The 19,035-nt window shown below is 35.7% G+C and overlaps 1 protein-coding gene across 2 annotated transcripts in view; it reads left to right on the forward strand.

Annotated features, from left to right (window-relative positions):
* prkg1 (protein kinase cGMP-dependent 1) overlaps nt 1–19,035 on the forward strand; it is a gene marked incomplete at its 5' end in the record, with an annotated part of 174,781 nt that overhangs the window by 6,744 nt on the left and 149,002 nt on the right. The window contains 2 exons of one of the 2 annotated variants that reach the window (XM_084433532.1): nt 756–1,349; nt 17,538–17,704. In XM_084433532.1, the coding sequence (XP_084289658.1) occupies nt 1,045–1,349; nt 17,538–17,704 (472 nt within the window). Of the gene's footprint in view, nt 1–755; nt 1,350–17,537; nt 17,705–19,035 lie in introns of those variants that run through there. The other variant, XM_084433534.1, reaches the window with a different exon arrangement.

The raw sequence follows: 19,035 nt of genomic DNA on the forward strand, positions 1-19,035 counted from the left end.
TAAAATCAGTCAATGTAGAAGCACCTAATCTGATTGTAAAGCTAAACTTGACATAAACTGTAAACTTTTCCCTCAAATCTGATTGGTTGATTGGAATGTTGTTCCAGCAGAATCAACAAAGGTGTTGATCCTGGAACATGTTGTGGTGAAATCACATTCACCAAACTTCAAGTGACATTTTGGTCATATACAATATTTTGTGTTTCATAATAGATGTTTACAGTAATTTTCACTTTGCTTCTCTTATTCATTGACAGTGACTATTCTTTTGACATTGCAGGAATTTAATAACAGATGACAAGTTGAAACTCAAAAGTAGATGATGAAAAACTTTTACAGTGTATCTTAAAAAATATAAAAAGCACGTTTAGTGTTTTAAAGCGTTTTATGAAATATTTGATTAAATGAGCCTTTCACAAAAAGGCTTGCAAACTACGAACCACTGAGATATCGATGAGAAAACAGCTTAGGTTGCACGTTTTCTGTGGCAGTGTGTGTATTTAATTTGATGTCTGATTTGCACATTTTAGGAGTTTAAATAGCTAAACAATATAAATAATTCAATTGGGGAAAGTTTCGCTTTGTTTAAGGTAAAGGAACTGTTATTGAAACTATTGTTGAAATGTGCTCGTGAGAGGTAGCGCACACGAGAGCTCTCAGCGGTTGTTGCAGGTGCGCGCTTGAGTCTTTCCCCATTGGCTCGTCTGGGAGCCGCGAGCATGTTGCTCTCACCGCGCGTTCATGGCGTTCCACTCGCGCTCGACGCGCTCCACAGCTGCGACTGACGTATTTGGACCAAAAAAATATATGAAAAAAAAATGAATGCCCTGTGAAACTTCGTCACCCGAATGTGATGTCTGCAGACGCCGTGGGTGTTTCCCCGCTCATTCCTCCGGTATAAGTAATCTGAAAGCACGCCGGTGGATTGGCGCGGCGACATTGTCTCGGAACATACGAGCAAAAGCGGTTTGTTTTAATTTCATGACCGAAAACTGACCGTTCGCCAAGTTGGTAGCGGCTGCGGATCGTTAACTGTGGGGAGAAATGGGCACTTTACGAGATCTCCAGTATGCGTTACAGGAGAAGATTGAGGAATTGAGACAGAGAGACGCGCTTATTGATGAACTGGAGTTAGAGCTGGATCAGAAAGATGAACTCATCCAGAAGCTTCAGAATGAGTTAGACAAATACCGATCAGTTATAAGACCGGCAACGCAACAAGTCCACAAGCAGAGTGTCCTTCAAGAGCACCAGAGGACCAAGAGACAGGCAATCTCAGCCGAACCTACAGCCTTTGATATTCACGAACTCAGTCATGTCACCCTGCCTTTCTACCCAAAGAGCCCACAGTAGGTGCCACTTATATCTCATCAATGTTGTTTTGAAGGTGTCCATCAAATTAACCGGAATAAAGTGCTGATGATTTGCATTACTGATGCCATTTTGCATATGCAATTGAGCTGTTCTCATTTCATGCAAGTGATCTTAGTCACTGGGACAGCTTGAGTTTTGTGGTGCGAGTATAATCATAACCATCCATCAAACCTATATCCGACCTTACCTTCATTGCTTTACTAATGTGATGTATCATAAAGATAGACACACAGCCGGTCAACCTGTTGATTCTGTTGATCAACTTTTGAAAAGGGACAAAAGTGCAAATTCATGCACAGTGTTTTCTGAAGAGAACTTGTGCATTTCAAAATATATTATTTTCTGCAACATAAATATTTTACTAGATTAGTTTCAACTTTATTGTGCTTGCAAGCATCTAACTAGACCATGAGTTGTAATAGCATAGCATAAATAAATAATGGTAAAGTGCAAATTGGCAAATAAGCTTCAGTTGGCTGTGCAGACGACATGGTTTATAGTACATAATTCAGTTTAGAATCGTATAATGTGCAGAAATGCAATAAGGGGAAAAGTATGAGACCATCTGGAAACCAAAACCTGGAAATAAACAGGTAGTTTTAGAATTTTGAAAAAAAATGGAAAATGACAAATTGAAGAATAAATATTTACGATTCTCCATCAAAAAGCATATTTGTGACATTGATCATAGATTTTATTGCTTCCATTGAAGCGGAATGTGTCAAATCATGCTATCAGTCACACAGGCGCACATGTTCAGTGAAACATATGAACTGCAATGAAATGCACTCAACTGGAAGGCAGAGTAGATTCTTTTCACCAATGAGAATCTTTTCATATTCTCCTCAGCTGCATCTCTATAGCAGTATTATCCAAAAGCCTCCCTTATTCACCAGCAATGCCATCATTTCTCCTGCAACTTATCTCCCCCCTACACTCTTGTCTTTTTTCACAGATTGTGAGCGTTTCAATACTCCTTGTATTCATGTCTGGTGAATATTTACTTTTGTTGCTGAGTGGATTTTGGTCGAGAGCCAGATGTCTACCATCTTTGTGAAGATATCACATTCTTTGTGTTGGTATTCATGAACACTGGTGGTACATGCAAGACTAATTTCACTAAAACAATTACTGTGCATGAAACCATTTGATGATTCATTCCCATACTGATTTATTTTTTCTTTCACATTTATTACTTTATTAATATGAAGGCTGGATGTGCAGAGGGTATGACACATTGTACCTAGATATACTACTGTAACATCAAATGTTTCTATTTACAATGTTTTTCACAGCATTGAGCATGATAGAAATTACCAATTGAAGGTGTTTAAAGGGGCCATGACATGAATTTTTAAAAATATTTGAATATGTTCCTTGAGGTTCACTTATATTGTTAAAGTTTTTTTAACACAAAAAAATAAACAAATAAAAAAACATATAGGAGGGAAAGCAAAATTGTTCTACCCTCATTTGACTCTCCATTAAAGGGATAGTTCACTTTGAAATTAATTTTTGATATGTTTTAGCTTACCTCAAGGGCATCCAAGATGTAGGTGTCTTTGTTTCCCCAGTAGTTTCAATTTTGATATTTTTAGGTCAAACCGTTCTTGTCTGTCAGTCATATAATGCAGGTCTATGGTCACTGTCTCAAAACACAAGCACAGAGTCCAAATTAAAACAATTCCCCATCGTCCAAATGAAACAATTCCCCATCATAAGTACACATTGATGGCCTAAGACACGAAACGAGCGGTTTGTGTGAGAAAACGAACAGTATTTATATCGTTGTTATCTCTTGAAAACAGCACACGTCCAAATGATCTGACGGCGCGGGCGGGTATAGATATAAACATAGATGTCGCCTTGGCTACGGTTTCGTTCCAATGAACTGCAGTAGCCAAGGCGACATCTATGTATATATCTATACCCGCCCGCGCCGTCAGATCATTTGGATGTGTGCTGTTTTCAAGAGATAACAACGATATAAATACTGTTCGTTTTCTCACACAAACCGCTCGTTTCGTGTCTTAGGCCATCAATGTGTACTTATGATGGGGAATTGTTTCATTTGGACGATGGGGAATTGTTTTAATTTGGACTCTGTGCTTGTGTTTTGAGACAGTGACCATAGACCTGCATTATATGACTGACAGACAAGAACGGTTTGACCTAAAAATATCAAAATTGAAACTACTGCGGAAACAAAGACACCTACATCTTGGATGCCCTTGAGGTAAGCTAAAACATATCAAAAATTAATTTCAAAGTGAACTATCCCTTTAAGGCTAGACACTACAGGTGAATAGGGTACAATTTTTAACTATCAGATATCACCATGAAACCTTCCCAGTTGATTACCTACATTAAGATGAGAAAAAAATTATTAAAAGTTTTCTGTAATTTAATGTTTAAATATGCAAATTAGGCTACATCTAATAAAAAATGCTCTAATTTGCATATATTTTAAAAAACGAAATCTGAGTATTGGATAAAGCCAGGTTAAAATGATTTTTTTCATTGTGTTCACATATTAGATGGGAAAAAAATTACAGAGGGATTTATGGATATCTACTTTTGTTATCCTGTAAATCAGAATATACTGTCAATAGCCTTAAAAAATTATTTTCGCCATGTTTTTTGGAATAAAATGTTATATAAATCAGGCTAGGAATAATATATTTACAAATCCCTCTGTAAATGTCTTCATAATATAACTAGGTAAAAGACTGGAAAGTTTGGAGTATATAGGTGCTACTGAAGTGGAGTATGAAAGAAAAGTTATTTTGAGAAAACAGGCTTTAAAGATTTATCATCAGCCAATGAGATTGCGCATTCAGCCCTTTTACTTTCACGATTGGTTGCTGATAAAAAGGAAATGACCATATTTGGATCAGACAGCATTGTACAGGAGAGAGAGAGCTTTGACAGGGAGCAGACAGCGATCGCGGAGCAGCATGTTAATTAAGAACGCCGACTTTTGTTGAATTTATGAGAAATCTACAGACGCAAACAGACAAAGTGTAGTAAAATAAAGACCTAAATGTGTATTTCGGACTTTTTTTCACCACAAGTCTGAAAGAAGACATGTTTTTGAAGACAAATATCCAAAAATCTCAAAATTGACCAGTAAAAAAAAACAATGTTTTTGCCTGCCATGTCTCGCCTTAAGACTTTAAGTTGATTGGATAACGTCATTGCATCGGATACAGTATAAACACCCACTTGCAATTAAGCGTTTTGAAAACATTATCCAAACCATCAATTACAGATAAAGCGTTACTTACGGTTTGTGATGCTGCTGCTGTCATATTCAATATAACTGGCTGCTTCATCTTTCTACAAGTTTCTTTGGGAACTTTCCATTACACTGTTCCTTGTTGACAAAACAAAATGTTCCGAACAAACGTATAACCCTTCGATGTGATCATGGACGCCATTAAAATAAACCATCCACTTATTTCTGACGCTGGGATCCTTCTGAAGTCTTTACAGAGACACAAACAAGCCATTTAAACTGGACGTGTCAAAACGAACATTCTTTCACTCTTTCATTTGTCCTGTTGTCGACAGACTCAAGTGGGTTGAGTATGTCGGAAACTGAACGTGCATCTGTATACTGTATCCAGTGTAGACAGCGTCAGTGATTATAATGGGTTCTATTTTCTTTTGGTGCGACGGTCGCATCCATTGTAGGCAAATGTCAGCCGGTAAGTGACTGAATGCTAGTGGGCGATGATGTATAACTTTTTGTCGATGTCTTACTCTGGAAGCAGTCTTATGCAAATGTATTATCGTGTGACATCATAGGTCAACCAATATCAAAACAAGCCATTTTTGGAGCTTGATTAAATAAATGCTTTGTTTATAATGAGGAGGACGTTTCAAGCTATGAAACTTGCAGAATTTTAAAATGGTACAAATGTCAAAAGATCATGGCAAATTTGATTTCTCATGTCAAGACCCTTTTAAATTTGCAGAAAAAAGTAAAGTTTAAAAGGCAAGTTTAATTGATGTAAAATGTCATGTGGTGTGATTCAAAAATGCAATGATATTTATAAAAATATTTATAAATAACTCCTAATATTTTATGTATATATATATGTATATAATATGAAGAGTTCAGATGCAAAAACCTCTAAGTGCCATCTGAAATTTTCTTCTAGAATGATAATTTTTATCAAGCTTGTTTATTTAAGTTCAGTAATTTCACTTAAATGGCAATTAATAGGTAATTTTCATTGCCATTTAAGTGAAATTACTGAACTTAAATAAACGAGCTTCATAAAAATGATCATTCTAGAAGAAAATTTCAGATGGCCCTTAGAGGCTTTTGCATCTGAACCCTTCATATATATATATACATATGTATACATATGATTTAATTTTTATTATATAATATTTCATTTTTAAAATAATTATTAAGATGTGTACTCTCACATTTATTCAAGGTGCAAGTAAAATGTGTAATTACTTTTGACATGATAGTTGAATTAAAGGAACTGTATGTAGAATTCATTAAACCTTCTTAGTAGCGACACCAGTGGCCGTTAAGTGAACTGCAGCCAGCAACTTATTGCTCATGCTCGCACTCGTGCACTGCACACGTAACATACAAGAGACTGAACATGATTCAATGCTCTGATATACTCACAGCGAAGTTCTTTTTAGTTCTTCGTTTAAAAGTAAAAAAAAATGTACAAAATTGGAAATACGATATACTTTTAACGAACATCCCAACGCTTTCCATGCAGCTGAGAGTGACATTTAGATGGATATATAAATATGTGCTGTGCTCTTTCCTCTCAATAACAAAATAAACACCAAAAAATTAGAGCGGTGAGAAAACAGCAGTAGTGAAAGCATCTGATCATAGCGATGTGGATTTGTTTGCACCAACTGTTTGCAATGTTGACAGATGAGGCCATTAAAATTGCAGTTATGATAGTTTTGTTATAAAGTATATTTGAGACTATAGATCTGGCTATGTGAGACTGTAGTTTAAATGAATACCTTTTCTTTACATGACACAGTAGCTCTTTTGGCATCATCCTGAACATTCATTTCATGTGTCACTGAACCGAAGAGGTCCTCGAGAGCGTGCGTAACCAACACATCCTTCTGATTTCCCCCGGAAAAAAGTCCTTCACATAAAAATCATTCAAAGTGGAATCAAAACAGGCTTTCATAGGCAACTTAAGAAAACAGGGAAGTTCTCATTTAAAAAAAGTGATTAATGCATGAAAGTTCTTACATAAAGCCCCATTAGATAACAATTTTGAAGGGTACTGTCCCAGTGAGAGCTTTTGTACCTTTTTTTCTGAGAGTGTATGATAGTTTTTTTTTTTTTTTTTACAATTCGTAGTTTTTGAAACTGGGGGTTGGTTTACAGATTGTTTAAAAGCAGCTTTACAGAGAGAACAGTAAAATAATGCAACAACGTTTGTGTCTAGAAGAAAATAGTGTCATAGTCCAGCTTAAGTAAGTTCAGTGATGGTTAATTTTTCTTGTAAAAAAAGTTATTAATTTAGTTCATATAAATATATAGCCGCTCTGGAGAAAACAGTGATGCATGCCATTGTCCAGCTCAGTTCAGTTCATGTAATGATGTCGATGCAGGCAGATCAGTAATATTGTTGAATATTAAATTAAATGAATATTCAATATTAAACGATACTCTCCCCACGGAACATTTTAAAGCACAAACATACAAAGGCTTAAATTTTTCTTCTTTTGTCCTTTATTGCTCTGATGCACAACGCTGACCTTTCAAATCAAATGCAGGGACACCTGACATTTGTTTTAATGTTTGTTACAGGCACGGTGAACAACCATGAGTGTCTTCACATTGTCCTCTCCCACTCTGGGGCCCCTGTTCAGTTTTGCGGAATGTATCCATCTTGCTTCCCACCAAAAGAGCATATTTTCTCCTTTTAAGGAAATCACTCAAGTGTTGTTCTCCGTGTCTGGGCAGACATGAATCTTTGTTAAACAAAAGAGTGGAGAGTGGGTTAAGAGCTGTAAAAAGCATGCTGAGAGGGAAGGACTGTTAGGTAGGAGATGGCAGCACACATACTGCAAGTGTGCCAATCTACACTATCTGCCAGCCTATCTGAAGTTATTCAGCGTGGCTTAACAAAGCCATGCTCCATCTGGCCTAAAAATCACTCTGGCATTCCACCGAGTGGCCTGCCATGACACCATAATGATGCCTCAAATATCAAAGACTAAAATTGCGAGGTGGTATTTTCTGTGCTTTTTGCTATGGTAACCCCTTTGGAGCGGTAGTGTTGCCCGTCTCTGAAGACTTTGAAAACCTGTCCAGCAGAAAGTTGAAAGAGAAAGTTGGCTGTGATGGCTTTTTAGTTTGTGTTAATGAACATGAGGAAACAGGGGTTGACATTGATCACGGGATAATGATTTGCCTATATTCCACCAGGTTCTTGTTTTTAGTCTCTGATTTTTTATGTTCAAAAGCATCGTTTTGATTTCAGTCAGCACTGTTAATTTCCTCTGGGACAGCGTGTAGGTTTAAGTCCACATGGACTGTTTCTGATAAATGGGCCTTTGGGAGTTGAGGAGCTAAAATTAGGCAAACGTGAAGGAATTGCACTCTTGCATGAGATGACTGTTACAACATAAGATACATTATGGACGGCCTTCATTCATGTCAGTGTGACATGTGAATGTGACTTGGGCTCTGATCATGATCTGCTAGCGGAATACTTGATGATTGGATTGGATTCATGATTGGATGGTTTAGTGATTTGCCATTCAAAATAAGTCATGATACCAACGGTCTGATTATGGTATCACATGGGACACTTGGACTAGGAAACTAGTGGAAACTTTGAGTGGAAACTTTGTCAACATGAAATAAAACTTGACCCTGTTTGCTTTTTACAATGCAATCAATTCCCAAATAAAAGCAAGTCCTGCTTTCTAGAACTGGTTGATTACATAATATATTCAGTAATGTCAATTTGACTGGACTGAGAAAAAAAAACTGAGCTGAATAATGACACTGTTATCCTAGGTAGAGCAGCTTTATAGCTGAATCTAATTTGTTTCTCAGTGGATTAGTATTATTTAGGGACCTCGTGTGATTTAGAAATGACCCACCCACATCTGAATTTCATGTGGTGCATTCGCACGGGATAAGCGAAGCCTGTGATTTTGCTCGAATTTACTGTCTTCTCATGGATATGATTTCAATAGGCTATTGCTTGGAAATGTCTTGTCGTTATAGGTCTAGTTTAGCTGTAAGATATATCATAAACAGAAGAATGTTCTTTACCACATGCTGCTATACATGTCATCCATCTCCATTTAATCATTCTTTTTGTTTTCACTCTTCTGACGGTTGTATAGATTGTATAGTTGTATGGTGTAGGTATAGCGATATGACCCAGCACCCAAAATACTATCAAAACACTCCAACACAGCCTCCATTCTTCGCGAAAGATGGATAAAAAGCCGCACAGGAAACAAAAACCTTGAAAAAATTATTCACAGAGATGCCGATTTGCACGGGACTAATATTATCACAGGACCTCAGTGTTCGGCAAAATATGGTAGGTAGGGGAATTTTTACATTACAAATTATAGACATGGCCGATTCGCACGGGATTAAGATCAAAGACAACCTCTGCAATTATTACATATTACTAGAGGTCACCAGGTAATACTAATCCAGTGCGAATAGGGCTTATAAATTTGACAACATCGTCAATGTTATTAAATCAGCACTGAACTAACTTCAGCTGAATTATGACACTATTGCCTTCAGTAAAGCTGCTTAAATAGTTGAACTGAACTTGTTTCACCAAAGCAGTGAACAGCAGTGAACGTTATACATTTACAGTGTGTGCAGAATTATTAGGCACGCTGATTTTCTGATCATATTTTATTTCCAGGAACATTTTGCCAATTCCAAACCATATTAATCTTAATAACTACTATTAATGTTGTATTTAATCATGTATAAGTGATATATAATTGTTCATGAAGGCTGGAAATGAAAAATTTCTTATTTTCAGGTGTGCAGAATTATTAGGCAAGTTTTCTTTTACAGATAAAATAAGCCAAAAAAGAGATTTAACAAAGACTGAAAAGTCAAAAATATTAAATCCCCATGAGAAGAATGCAATACTAATGCAATACTAGAGATTGCAGTTAAAGCATGACCATTGGACAGTGAAATGCTCATTGGGTCAGCAGGGTCAGACAAAAACAGATGGAGAAGAAAAAACACATGTTAACTGCAAAAGAATGAAGAATTAAGGTGAAGAATTAAGTGTGAAACCATCGGGAACCCTTTAGTCTCCAGCACCACCATTTTCCAGAACTGCAACCTACCTGGAGTCTCCAGAAGAGCAAGGTGTCAGGGTCTCAGAGACTTGGGTTAGGCAAAGAATCCTAAAAAATGACCCCCTCTTAATAAGAGTCACAAGCTGAAGTGTTGTGAAATACATGAAGACTGTTTTTTTATAGGCTTTATAGACAGACAGATTGAGAGTGACTCTTGAAGGACCAGCACCAGATCCTCTTCTACCACTGTTTGAAGAATTCATCTTCCAGAATACGTTTTAATACGTTTTGTGAGTTTATTTTTAGTCCATCTCCTACCCTGAAGTCCGTTTTGCAGAGATGGACTAAAAATGAACTCCCAAAACGTATTAAAATGTATTCTGGAAGATGAATTCTTCAAACAGTGGTAGAAGAGGATGTGTTGCTGGTCCTTCAAGAGTCACTCTCAATCTGTCTGTCTATAAAGCCTATAAAAAAACAGTCTTCATGTATTTCACAACACTTCAGCTTGTGACTCTTATTAAGAGGGGGTCATTTTTTAGGATTCTTTGCCTAACCCAAGTCTCTGAGACCCTGACACCTTGCTCTTCTGGAGACTCCAGGTAGGTTGCAGTTCTGGAAAATGGTGGCGCTGGAGACTAAAGGGTTCCCGATGGTTTCACACTTAATTCTTCACCTTAATTCTTCATTCTTTTGCAGTTAACATGTGTTTTTTCTTCTCCACCTGTTTTTGTCTGACCCTGCTGACCCAATGAGCATTTCACTGTCCAATGGTCATGCCTTAACTGTAATCTCTAGTATTGCATTAGTTTTGCATTCTTCTCATGGGGATTTAATAATTTTTGACTTTTCAGTCTTTGTTAAATCTCATTTTTGGCTTATTTTATCTGTAAAAGAAAACTTGCCTAATAATTCTGCACACCTGAAAATAAGACATTTTTCATTTCCAGCCTTCATGAACAATTATATATCACTTATACATGATTAAATACAAAATTAATAGTAGTTATTAAGATTAATATGGTTTGGAATTGGCAAAATGTTCCTGGAAATAAAATATGATCAGAAAATCAACGTGCCTAATAATTCTGCACACACTGTATTGAACTGAACTGAATTGAGCTGAATAATGAATTTGAAATTGTCTCATATTTGAAGTTTGCATTAATGATTTACATTCATTTTGTAAATAATTTGTAATTAAAGGATTAGTTCACCCCAAAATGAAAATTTCCTAATAATTTACTCACCCCAATGCCATCCAAGATATCCATGTCTTTCTTTCCTCAGTGGGAGAGAAATTATGTTTTTTGAGGAAAACATTTCTGGATTTTTCTTCTAACAATGGACTTCATTGGTTACCATCGTTTTTAAGTCCAAATCAATGCAGTTTCAAAAGTCTTTGAAGGGTTTAAACGGGCTGTACGCGATCACAGCTAAAGAAGAGGTTGTTATCTAGCGAAATGATAGGTCATTTAAAAAAAAAATTATATAGACTTTTTACCTTCAATAGTTCGGATCGAGCTGATCAACAAACGGACAGGGAACTACGTCATCACGTTGAAAGGTCACGCCGGCGCCGGCAGAAGTACCGCCTCACTGTTTACAATGCGACCGTACGTAGGAGGATAGTTCAAATAGTATTGTTTGCTATTATATATATAGTAATAGTATTCAGTGAATATGAATATGAATAGTATATGAATAACATTCTGATGAATATGAATAGTAGTTCAAATAGTATTGCCGGCGCCGGCGTGACCTTTCAACGTGATGACGTAGTTCCCTGTCCGTTTGTTGATCAGCTCGATCCGAACTATTGAAGGTAAAAAGTCTATAAATGATAATTTTCCTTTGAAAATGACCTATCGTTTCGCTAGATAACAACCTCTTCTTCAGCTGTGATCGCGTACAGCCCGTTTAAACACTTCAAAGACTTTTGAAACTGCATTGATTTGGTCTTAAAAACGATGGTAACCAATGAAGTCCATTGTTAGAAGAAAAATCCAGAAATATTTTCCTCAAAAAACATAATTTCTCTCCCACTGAGGAAAGAAAGACATGGATATCTTGGATGGCATTGGGGTGAGTAAATTATTAGGAAATTTTCATTTTGGGGGTGAACTAATCCTTTAACTGTCAATTTTAGGGAACACTGTAAAAAATTTCTGACCGATAACATCTAATTTTTCAATTGGCCCAAGTTAAATTCTTGTTGCAATAGTCTGTTAACATTGGCTCAATGAGAAATAATACGTCAGACTAATTGAAAAATTTAGATGTTATCGGTCACTTGAAATTTTTGACTTGGGGATGTAATTTTTTTTTACAGTGAACTGATTCAAAAGTCAAAATTGTATTGCATCATCTCTGAAAAATGAATTATCACCATGACTTTTTAAATATATTAAATATAATAAATATAAAACATTTAGCTATAACTAATGAATAAATAATGGCAAAGCTGAATTTTCAGCATCATTACTTCAATGTCACATGATCCTTAAGAAATCATAAAATTGTAATGTGGTTTAACATTTCTTATTATTACCAATGTTAAACAATTTTAGTAGAAACCATGATACGCTTTAGCAATCATTGAAATACTTTTGTTAATGCCATTTAATATCATGTTTGATTTGGGAATGTGAGCTAATGGCACAGCATCACACTGTAAGAAAAAAAAAAAATCCAAACAAAAGTAGTACTGATCATTTTCTGCCAGGACATTATCTGTTAATTTTACAGACACAATGCAATGCGTAATTGAAAATACAGGTAAAACACCTAACAATACTATATACACAATACAATATATTCACACAGTACATTGTTCCTTATATTTACATACTTTTCTTAGAGTGCACCTGCACCATTTTAAGTGATCAGTCCTCATCTGGCTTCTGTTTCCGTCCCCTCGTCTTTTTATTACACCTCTCATTATTGTTGGTCAATGGCTGCCCATGTCTGTGTGTGAATAATAGATTGTCTCACTGTTATGTCCTCATCAAGTATGAAACGTGGAATGATTTGTCGTTAATCCCCTATTCAGCGTCAGACAGAAGGAACAATTGAGGCCATATTTCTCTAGACAATTGAACGATCAGGGGGATAAGAAAACAACACATGAAATTAGTTTATAATCCTGTAAGTGTTCCATTATTTTCAGTCTCATGTTCCCTTTGGAATTCATATGCATACAAATGATCGTGCATATCCGCTGCTGTCGTTATGAGTTTGATTTGAACAGTTATTAGCAGTGATCACTCAAACGTCTTATCAGCTGGTTTGAACTGTATGGCTAACAGACAAACACGATTCACATGAGGTGGATTTGGTCGTTTTTCAGATCAGTAGTTCACTGATTCCTGAGTACTGGGACAAAAAAGTGGAAAAAAGAGAAATAATTATTTCGGTAACACTTTATTTCAATAGTATTCTACTAACTAAGTAACTTTGCAACTACATGTCAGCTAGCAGTCATTAGAGTATTAGACTGTCTGCTTAATATCTGCTAACACTTTATTTTGATGGTCCCTCAAAAGACATTCTACTGACTATAAGTAACTTTGCAAGTGCGTCAACTTATTCTACTAACCCTAACCCTAACCTAACAGTAATACTCTGAGAGAGAGAGTTCACATGTAGTTGCAAATTAATGAGAGTCAGTTGATATGCAGTTGCAAAGTCACTCAATAGTTAGTGAGATGTCTAAAGTGTACTATTGAAATAAAGTGTAACCAAAATGTATCAAGGCATTATTTGGAATTATGTTTTTAACATTTCTCACAAAACTTTCCAACTCAATGCCATTGCCAACACCATCAAAAACAAAACAATCTGCAAAAAAATGTTATATTTTGACATTTTCCATTCACTTTAATTAATTATTTAAATTATTGGTGTTGAGGAAAAACATATTTTCAAATATTTCAAATATTTTGTTTTTCTGGTGATGCTAGCTAACAGCAGAAGGAACTGGCTAAAATATTTTATTAATATATTGTGGACACCAATCCACAATGTGACTTCTGACTTGTGATGGAGCCTGGAATTAAACCACGCCATGTTGCTTCGTTTGGCCAGTGGAGGACTGGTCCCCCGACTGAGCCTGGTTTCACCTAAGGTTTTTTTTTCTCCATTCTGTCACCTGATAGAGTTTGGGCTCCTTGCCACTGTCGGCTCTGGCTTGCTTAGTTGGGGACACTTAATATTCAACAATATTATTGATCTGATTGCACTGACACTATTTGATGAGAACTGAACTGAGCTGGACGATGACATTTTCTGCAGAGCTGCTTTATATCTGAATTGAACTAATTTAATAATTGATGATCTTTACAACATAACTGAATCAACTCTGAACTGACTTCACTTTAGTCTTTTTGTTAGCTAGATTTAAAATGAGTGCCAATTTTTATATTCTAGATATTAAAAACTGGCCAGAATTATTTTGAGATAAATATATATATATATATATATAGACGTGAAGGACTATAATGCGTTAAGAGCTCGATCAAGTACCGAGGAGCTAAACCATTTAGAGAGTTAGAAGTGATTTGCAAGATTTTAAAATGTATGAACCAGGCTAATATGGTCAAATGAAAGACTGCTATCAAATAACACACCCAGGTTCCTAACTGACATTGAAGACAGAGCAGAGAAGCCATTAAGTGTTATAAAGTATTGTAGGTTATTACGTGCGTGGGTTTTTGATCCTTTTTCAGAATCAAGTAGTAGGAAATTAGTCATTATTTCAACTATGTATTCTGTTAGTTTTGTGAACTGGTATATTTCATCAGGCCGCGGAGAAATCTAGAGCTGTTGTGGTCAATAGTATTAAATGCAGCTCTTGGGTCCAGTAACACTAATATAGAAAGACAACCACGACTGGATGAAAAGAGCAAATCATAACTCTAATGAGAGCATTCTCAGTATTATGATACGATCCAAATCCTGACTGGAAATCCTTGCAGATACCATTTCTTTTTTATAGCTTTTCTAGTATTTTTGACTGATAAGGGAGATTCAAGATCGATCCGTAATGAAGTAATTCTCTAGGATCAAGTTGTTTTTTAATGAGAGGTTTAATAACAGCCAGCTTGAACGTTTTTGGGACATATCCTAATGACAATGATTAATAACGGCAATCTTGGGGGGTATAGACTCATTTAACTTAAAATAATTGTCTGGTTTTAGCCTGGTTTCTGTCAAACACAGCACATCTAGGTTATGATCTGTGAAAGTGCTTTTGTAGAAAGGGATCTAATATTTGTTTATTATATCTTTTTGTAATTTTTTGAACATCAAGTAAATTGTTACCCTTAAATGGTTTGGGGATTTTTTTGGTTTTTACTAGTTTGGGGAACAGACACAGTCTCAATATTAAGGTTTCTAGGTTAAAGAATCTCTATGTGCTGATATTTATCGGACGTCTGTGATGTGAAGCGGCTAGAAGACAGTCGGTTTAGCCTGTCTGTCTGCTTCCTAACCTTTCAACAGGCCAGGTCTGGACCAAAAACATGTCCAATTGTCTATGACATCTATATTATCTATATTATTGTCCAGACACCACTTAGACATCCAGCCATTGAGTGATGACTGTTTGCTATCAACCCTACAAATTGCTTACAGAGTAAAATAATTTAATATTCTAGTAAGCATCTTTGATTCATTTCATTGGAGAATTGTGGTTGTTTCCCAAACTAATGGTGGGTAAAATCACTGGACATGTTTAGTCTCATATCTCAAGAATCAGTGATTTATGTTTGGTGGGAGGTCTGTTTCATATACAAAACGCCATTGTTTGTAGCGCTAGTGCCCACATGGATGACAAATCAGAAACTGCGCTGATTGTTAATGTCATTAGTCCAGGCAGATCCACAGATATTGAGGTCTTATCATCCGCCCATGGGACATTAGTACCCAGCAGGAGTACGTGAGTGGTAGTAACGCAGTGTATCTGAGCAGTCATCTGTCCGCTCCATGTCCTCCTTGGACTCCAGTACTTGTGCACTCTTGCACATATGGTCCATTTCTTGTCATCATCTCTGCCACGCTGCCATTTCTAATCAAAGGAGAAAAGCAAAGCAACATTTCCACTAGCAGACCTGCTTGTGCAATAGTTAAATAATCACATATACCCATTCCATTATTAAAAAAATAGATTTGTGAAAAAGAACTCGGAATGCAGTAGCACAAGCAAGGCCATCTGACAAGCATTGTCAAATGAACTGTGTTGTCAATGAAAATGACTCATCATGCAAAGCCAAGATGCACTCCATACGAAGGAATTCATCCATTGACATGATGAGGTATTGATTGCATTCAAAACCCAGCTATAGGGGATTCTCTCTGATTATTTCAGAAGTTTACACTTTTCTGTGAATAATCTCACATCCTGTGGTGTTGAATGGAGGTGTCTGGGATCTCAAGAAAAAATTATAGATTTGCATGTGACTCAGTTCTCTTAGAGGAACCCAATATTTCAGATTGATTTTGCTCAAGCAATTTCAAAAATGACTTTATCTCATTTTGATTTTATAAATACAGAAAGAAGATATTCAGGAAGAACATTGACTTAGAAATTGCCTAGTTTTAATGCTTTTTAAATGCTTTAATAAGTACCCAGCTAACAGGGAACATTCTTGTTACATGTTACTTGGTTTTGTGTTTCTTGGCTTTGTTATATGAACTCTTATTTTGAAGTGTTGTTTATGTTTTCATTGTCTCCTTTGTGTTCTCTTCCTGTGGTATGTTCCTGTTTACCATTGTTACCATAGTTACCGTTATTGATTATCATGACAACTGATTAACCACACCTGTGCCTTGTTAACCCTTGTTAGACTGTGTGTATATACCACTGTTTTGTTTTTTTGTTTGTCGGTTGTTGTCTTTGCATCCAGTTGTAAAGCTGTTACGTTTCCCCGTTGGAGTATTTTCGTCTTCCTGTTTGGAAATATGGTTTCTTATTTGGATTATCTTGCAACGAATAGACCCTTAACTCTCCACTTCCCTGCAAACCATAACAGTCCTCAGAACTTTGACTACCATTCTGCAAGGTTCTGTCAAAGTTATGAACAAACATTCTTCCAGCAACATTAAATAAATGTTCTTTCAAAGTTATCTGGGTGCATTTCCCAAAAGCATCGTAAGTAGATCGTAGAACCATTGCCACCAATGGTCTCTATGCGATCAACTTTGATCACGATGCTTTTGAGAAACACAGCCCTAGTCTTTAATAATGTTAGCACATAAACAATATTTATACGTTGTTCATGGAATTAGTTTTTCTGAAAAGTTGGATGTTCATTTAATGGTTGTTTTAGTGTTACTACTTATTTCAGAATGTCCAGAGAAAATTCAAAAGTAGCATTTCCCATAATGTTTGCAAAATTATAAAATGGAATGTTCACGTAACCAACTTTCAGAGAACATTCAGAAATAACATTTTCATAACTTAATGGGAATGGTAGCAAACATTCTTACTTGTTAGTTGAGTATCAACAAAAAGTAAGGATACATCTAGGAAACTTTATAAAAGAGTTGTATTTTTATTTTTTATTTGGTGGAATCAACCTACAATTTGATTATTGAATAGACTTGTTATCTTTGGATATTTAGCTGAGTTAGTGATAATTAAAAAAAAAGAGAAATAAATAAGTTATTATTCTAATAATCATTGCAGTAAGATTGTGGGACTTGATTGTCTCATATCTCAAGAATCAGTGAGCTAAACACTGGTGCGATAGTGTGAGATTTGTGACTGTTTCCAGTTGTAAATGTAAATAATTGTTTTACTTTATCTGTTTTTGATTTTATAAAGTAAGCTATTTCATCCTTGTTATCCACAGGTCTAAAGAACTAATCAAAGAGGCCATTCTTGAAAATGACTTCATGAAGAACCTGGAGCTGTCTCAGATTCAGGAGATTGTGGACTGCATGTACCCTGTGGAGTATGATAAAGAAAGTTGTATCATCAAAGAAGGCGATGTGGGCTCCCTGGTCTATGTCATGGAAGGTAGGTCATGTCCAAGTATCTTTGCTTTATCCTTATATGTTTACTTTACTGTGTTTTACTACTGTACCAGATGATTTACAGACCGGGCTGAGTATTACTCTGATTTTGCCATGTGTTCTTTGCCACAACTTTTTGACCATGTAATACACAGTGTTGCATTGCTTTATTTTGAATCCTGAACATTTACCGCCCATAAATAATTTGAAAAAGACATGCTTTTTAAAAATTATTAAACAAAATACACGTTTAGCATAATTTAAAATGGAATGTAAAATGGAACCACTTTTTGACACTGCAATGACTGTCAAAAAGTGGCCCAGTTTACCTCATTTCACCCCATGAGATGAGACAGCCGGGAACACTTTAAAACAAGTTTTGTTGATATTAGTTTATTAATTAGCTAACATGAACTAATAATGAGCAATATGTTTTTACAGCATTTATTCATCTTTGTTAATGTTGTAGTTAATATTAGGTACAGTTGTTAAAAATGTGTTCATGCAAATTCACAGTGTTAACTAATGTTAACAGATTGATTACGTATTTGATATGTATTAGTACTGGCATGGCCAAAAGTATTGGCAGTGAAATAGATTTTGTTTCGCAAAGTTTGCTGCTCCAGTATTTGTTGATTTTTTTCTTCATTTATGTATGTCACTGCCAATACTTTTGACCATGGCCATAAATGTTGAAATTAACATATACTAAGGTTAATAAATGCTGTAGAAGTATTTTTCATTGTTAGTTCATGTTAACTAACGTAGTAAATGTTAACAAATGAGACCTTATTATTAACTGTCAGTCTCTGTTGATGAAACATGTGATTAAAAATTCAAGAGACTGAATTCCTCATATCTTTCTTTTTTGGTTGAATAATGTGAGGAATATTTCAGTTAGCACATGGCGTTCTGGAGGAAAAGACGTTCTAATCCTAACATTTCTAGACGAATAAGCAGTTTATAGCTACAGTTCAGTGTTTGGTTTTTGCTCTGTGTGGATTAATTACCACTTGTAAATTAGATTTTATGAGGATACAGTTTGTAATAGCTCTCAAAGGCCCACTCCATTTTTTTTATTTTTTATTTTTTTTTATTAATGACTGTTATAAAAGGAAATACTCCATGTAGTAGCTCACAAATTATTAATTTTTTTGTAGCCACAGTAGAGGAAACAGGTTCACACACCAGACAAGACCTGAAAATGTGAGAGTCAGTTCAGTTATTTTGGTTGTTTCTGTAGTTTACAGCCAAACAATATGTGAACAGAACCATGTTTAGTTCTCTGAAATAGGGCTGATGCTGTTTGAACGTTGGTTTAGAACTGAACCTGTA

Source organism: Rutilus rutilus (assembly GCF_951802725.1).
Source record: "Rutilus rutilus genome assembly, chromosome: 16".
In the NCBI taxonomy this organism is placed as follows: Eukaryota; Metazoa; Chordata; class Actinopteri; order Cypriniformes; family Leuciscidae; genus Rutilus; species Rutilus rutilus.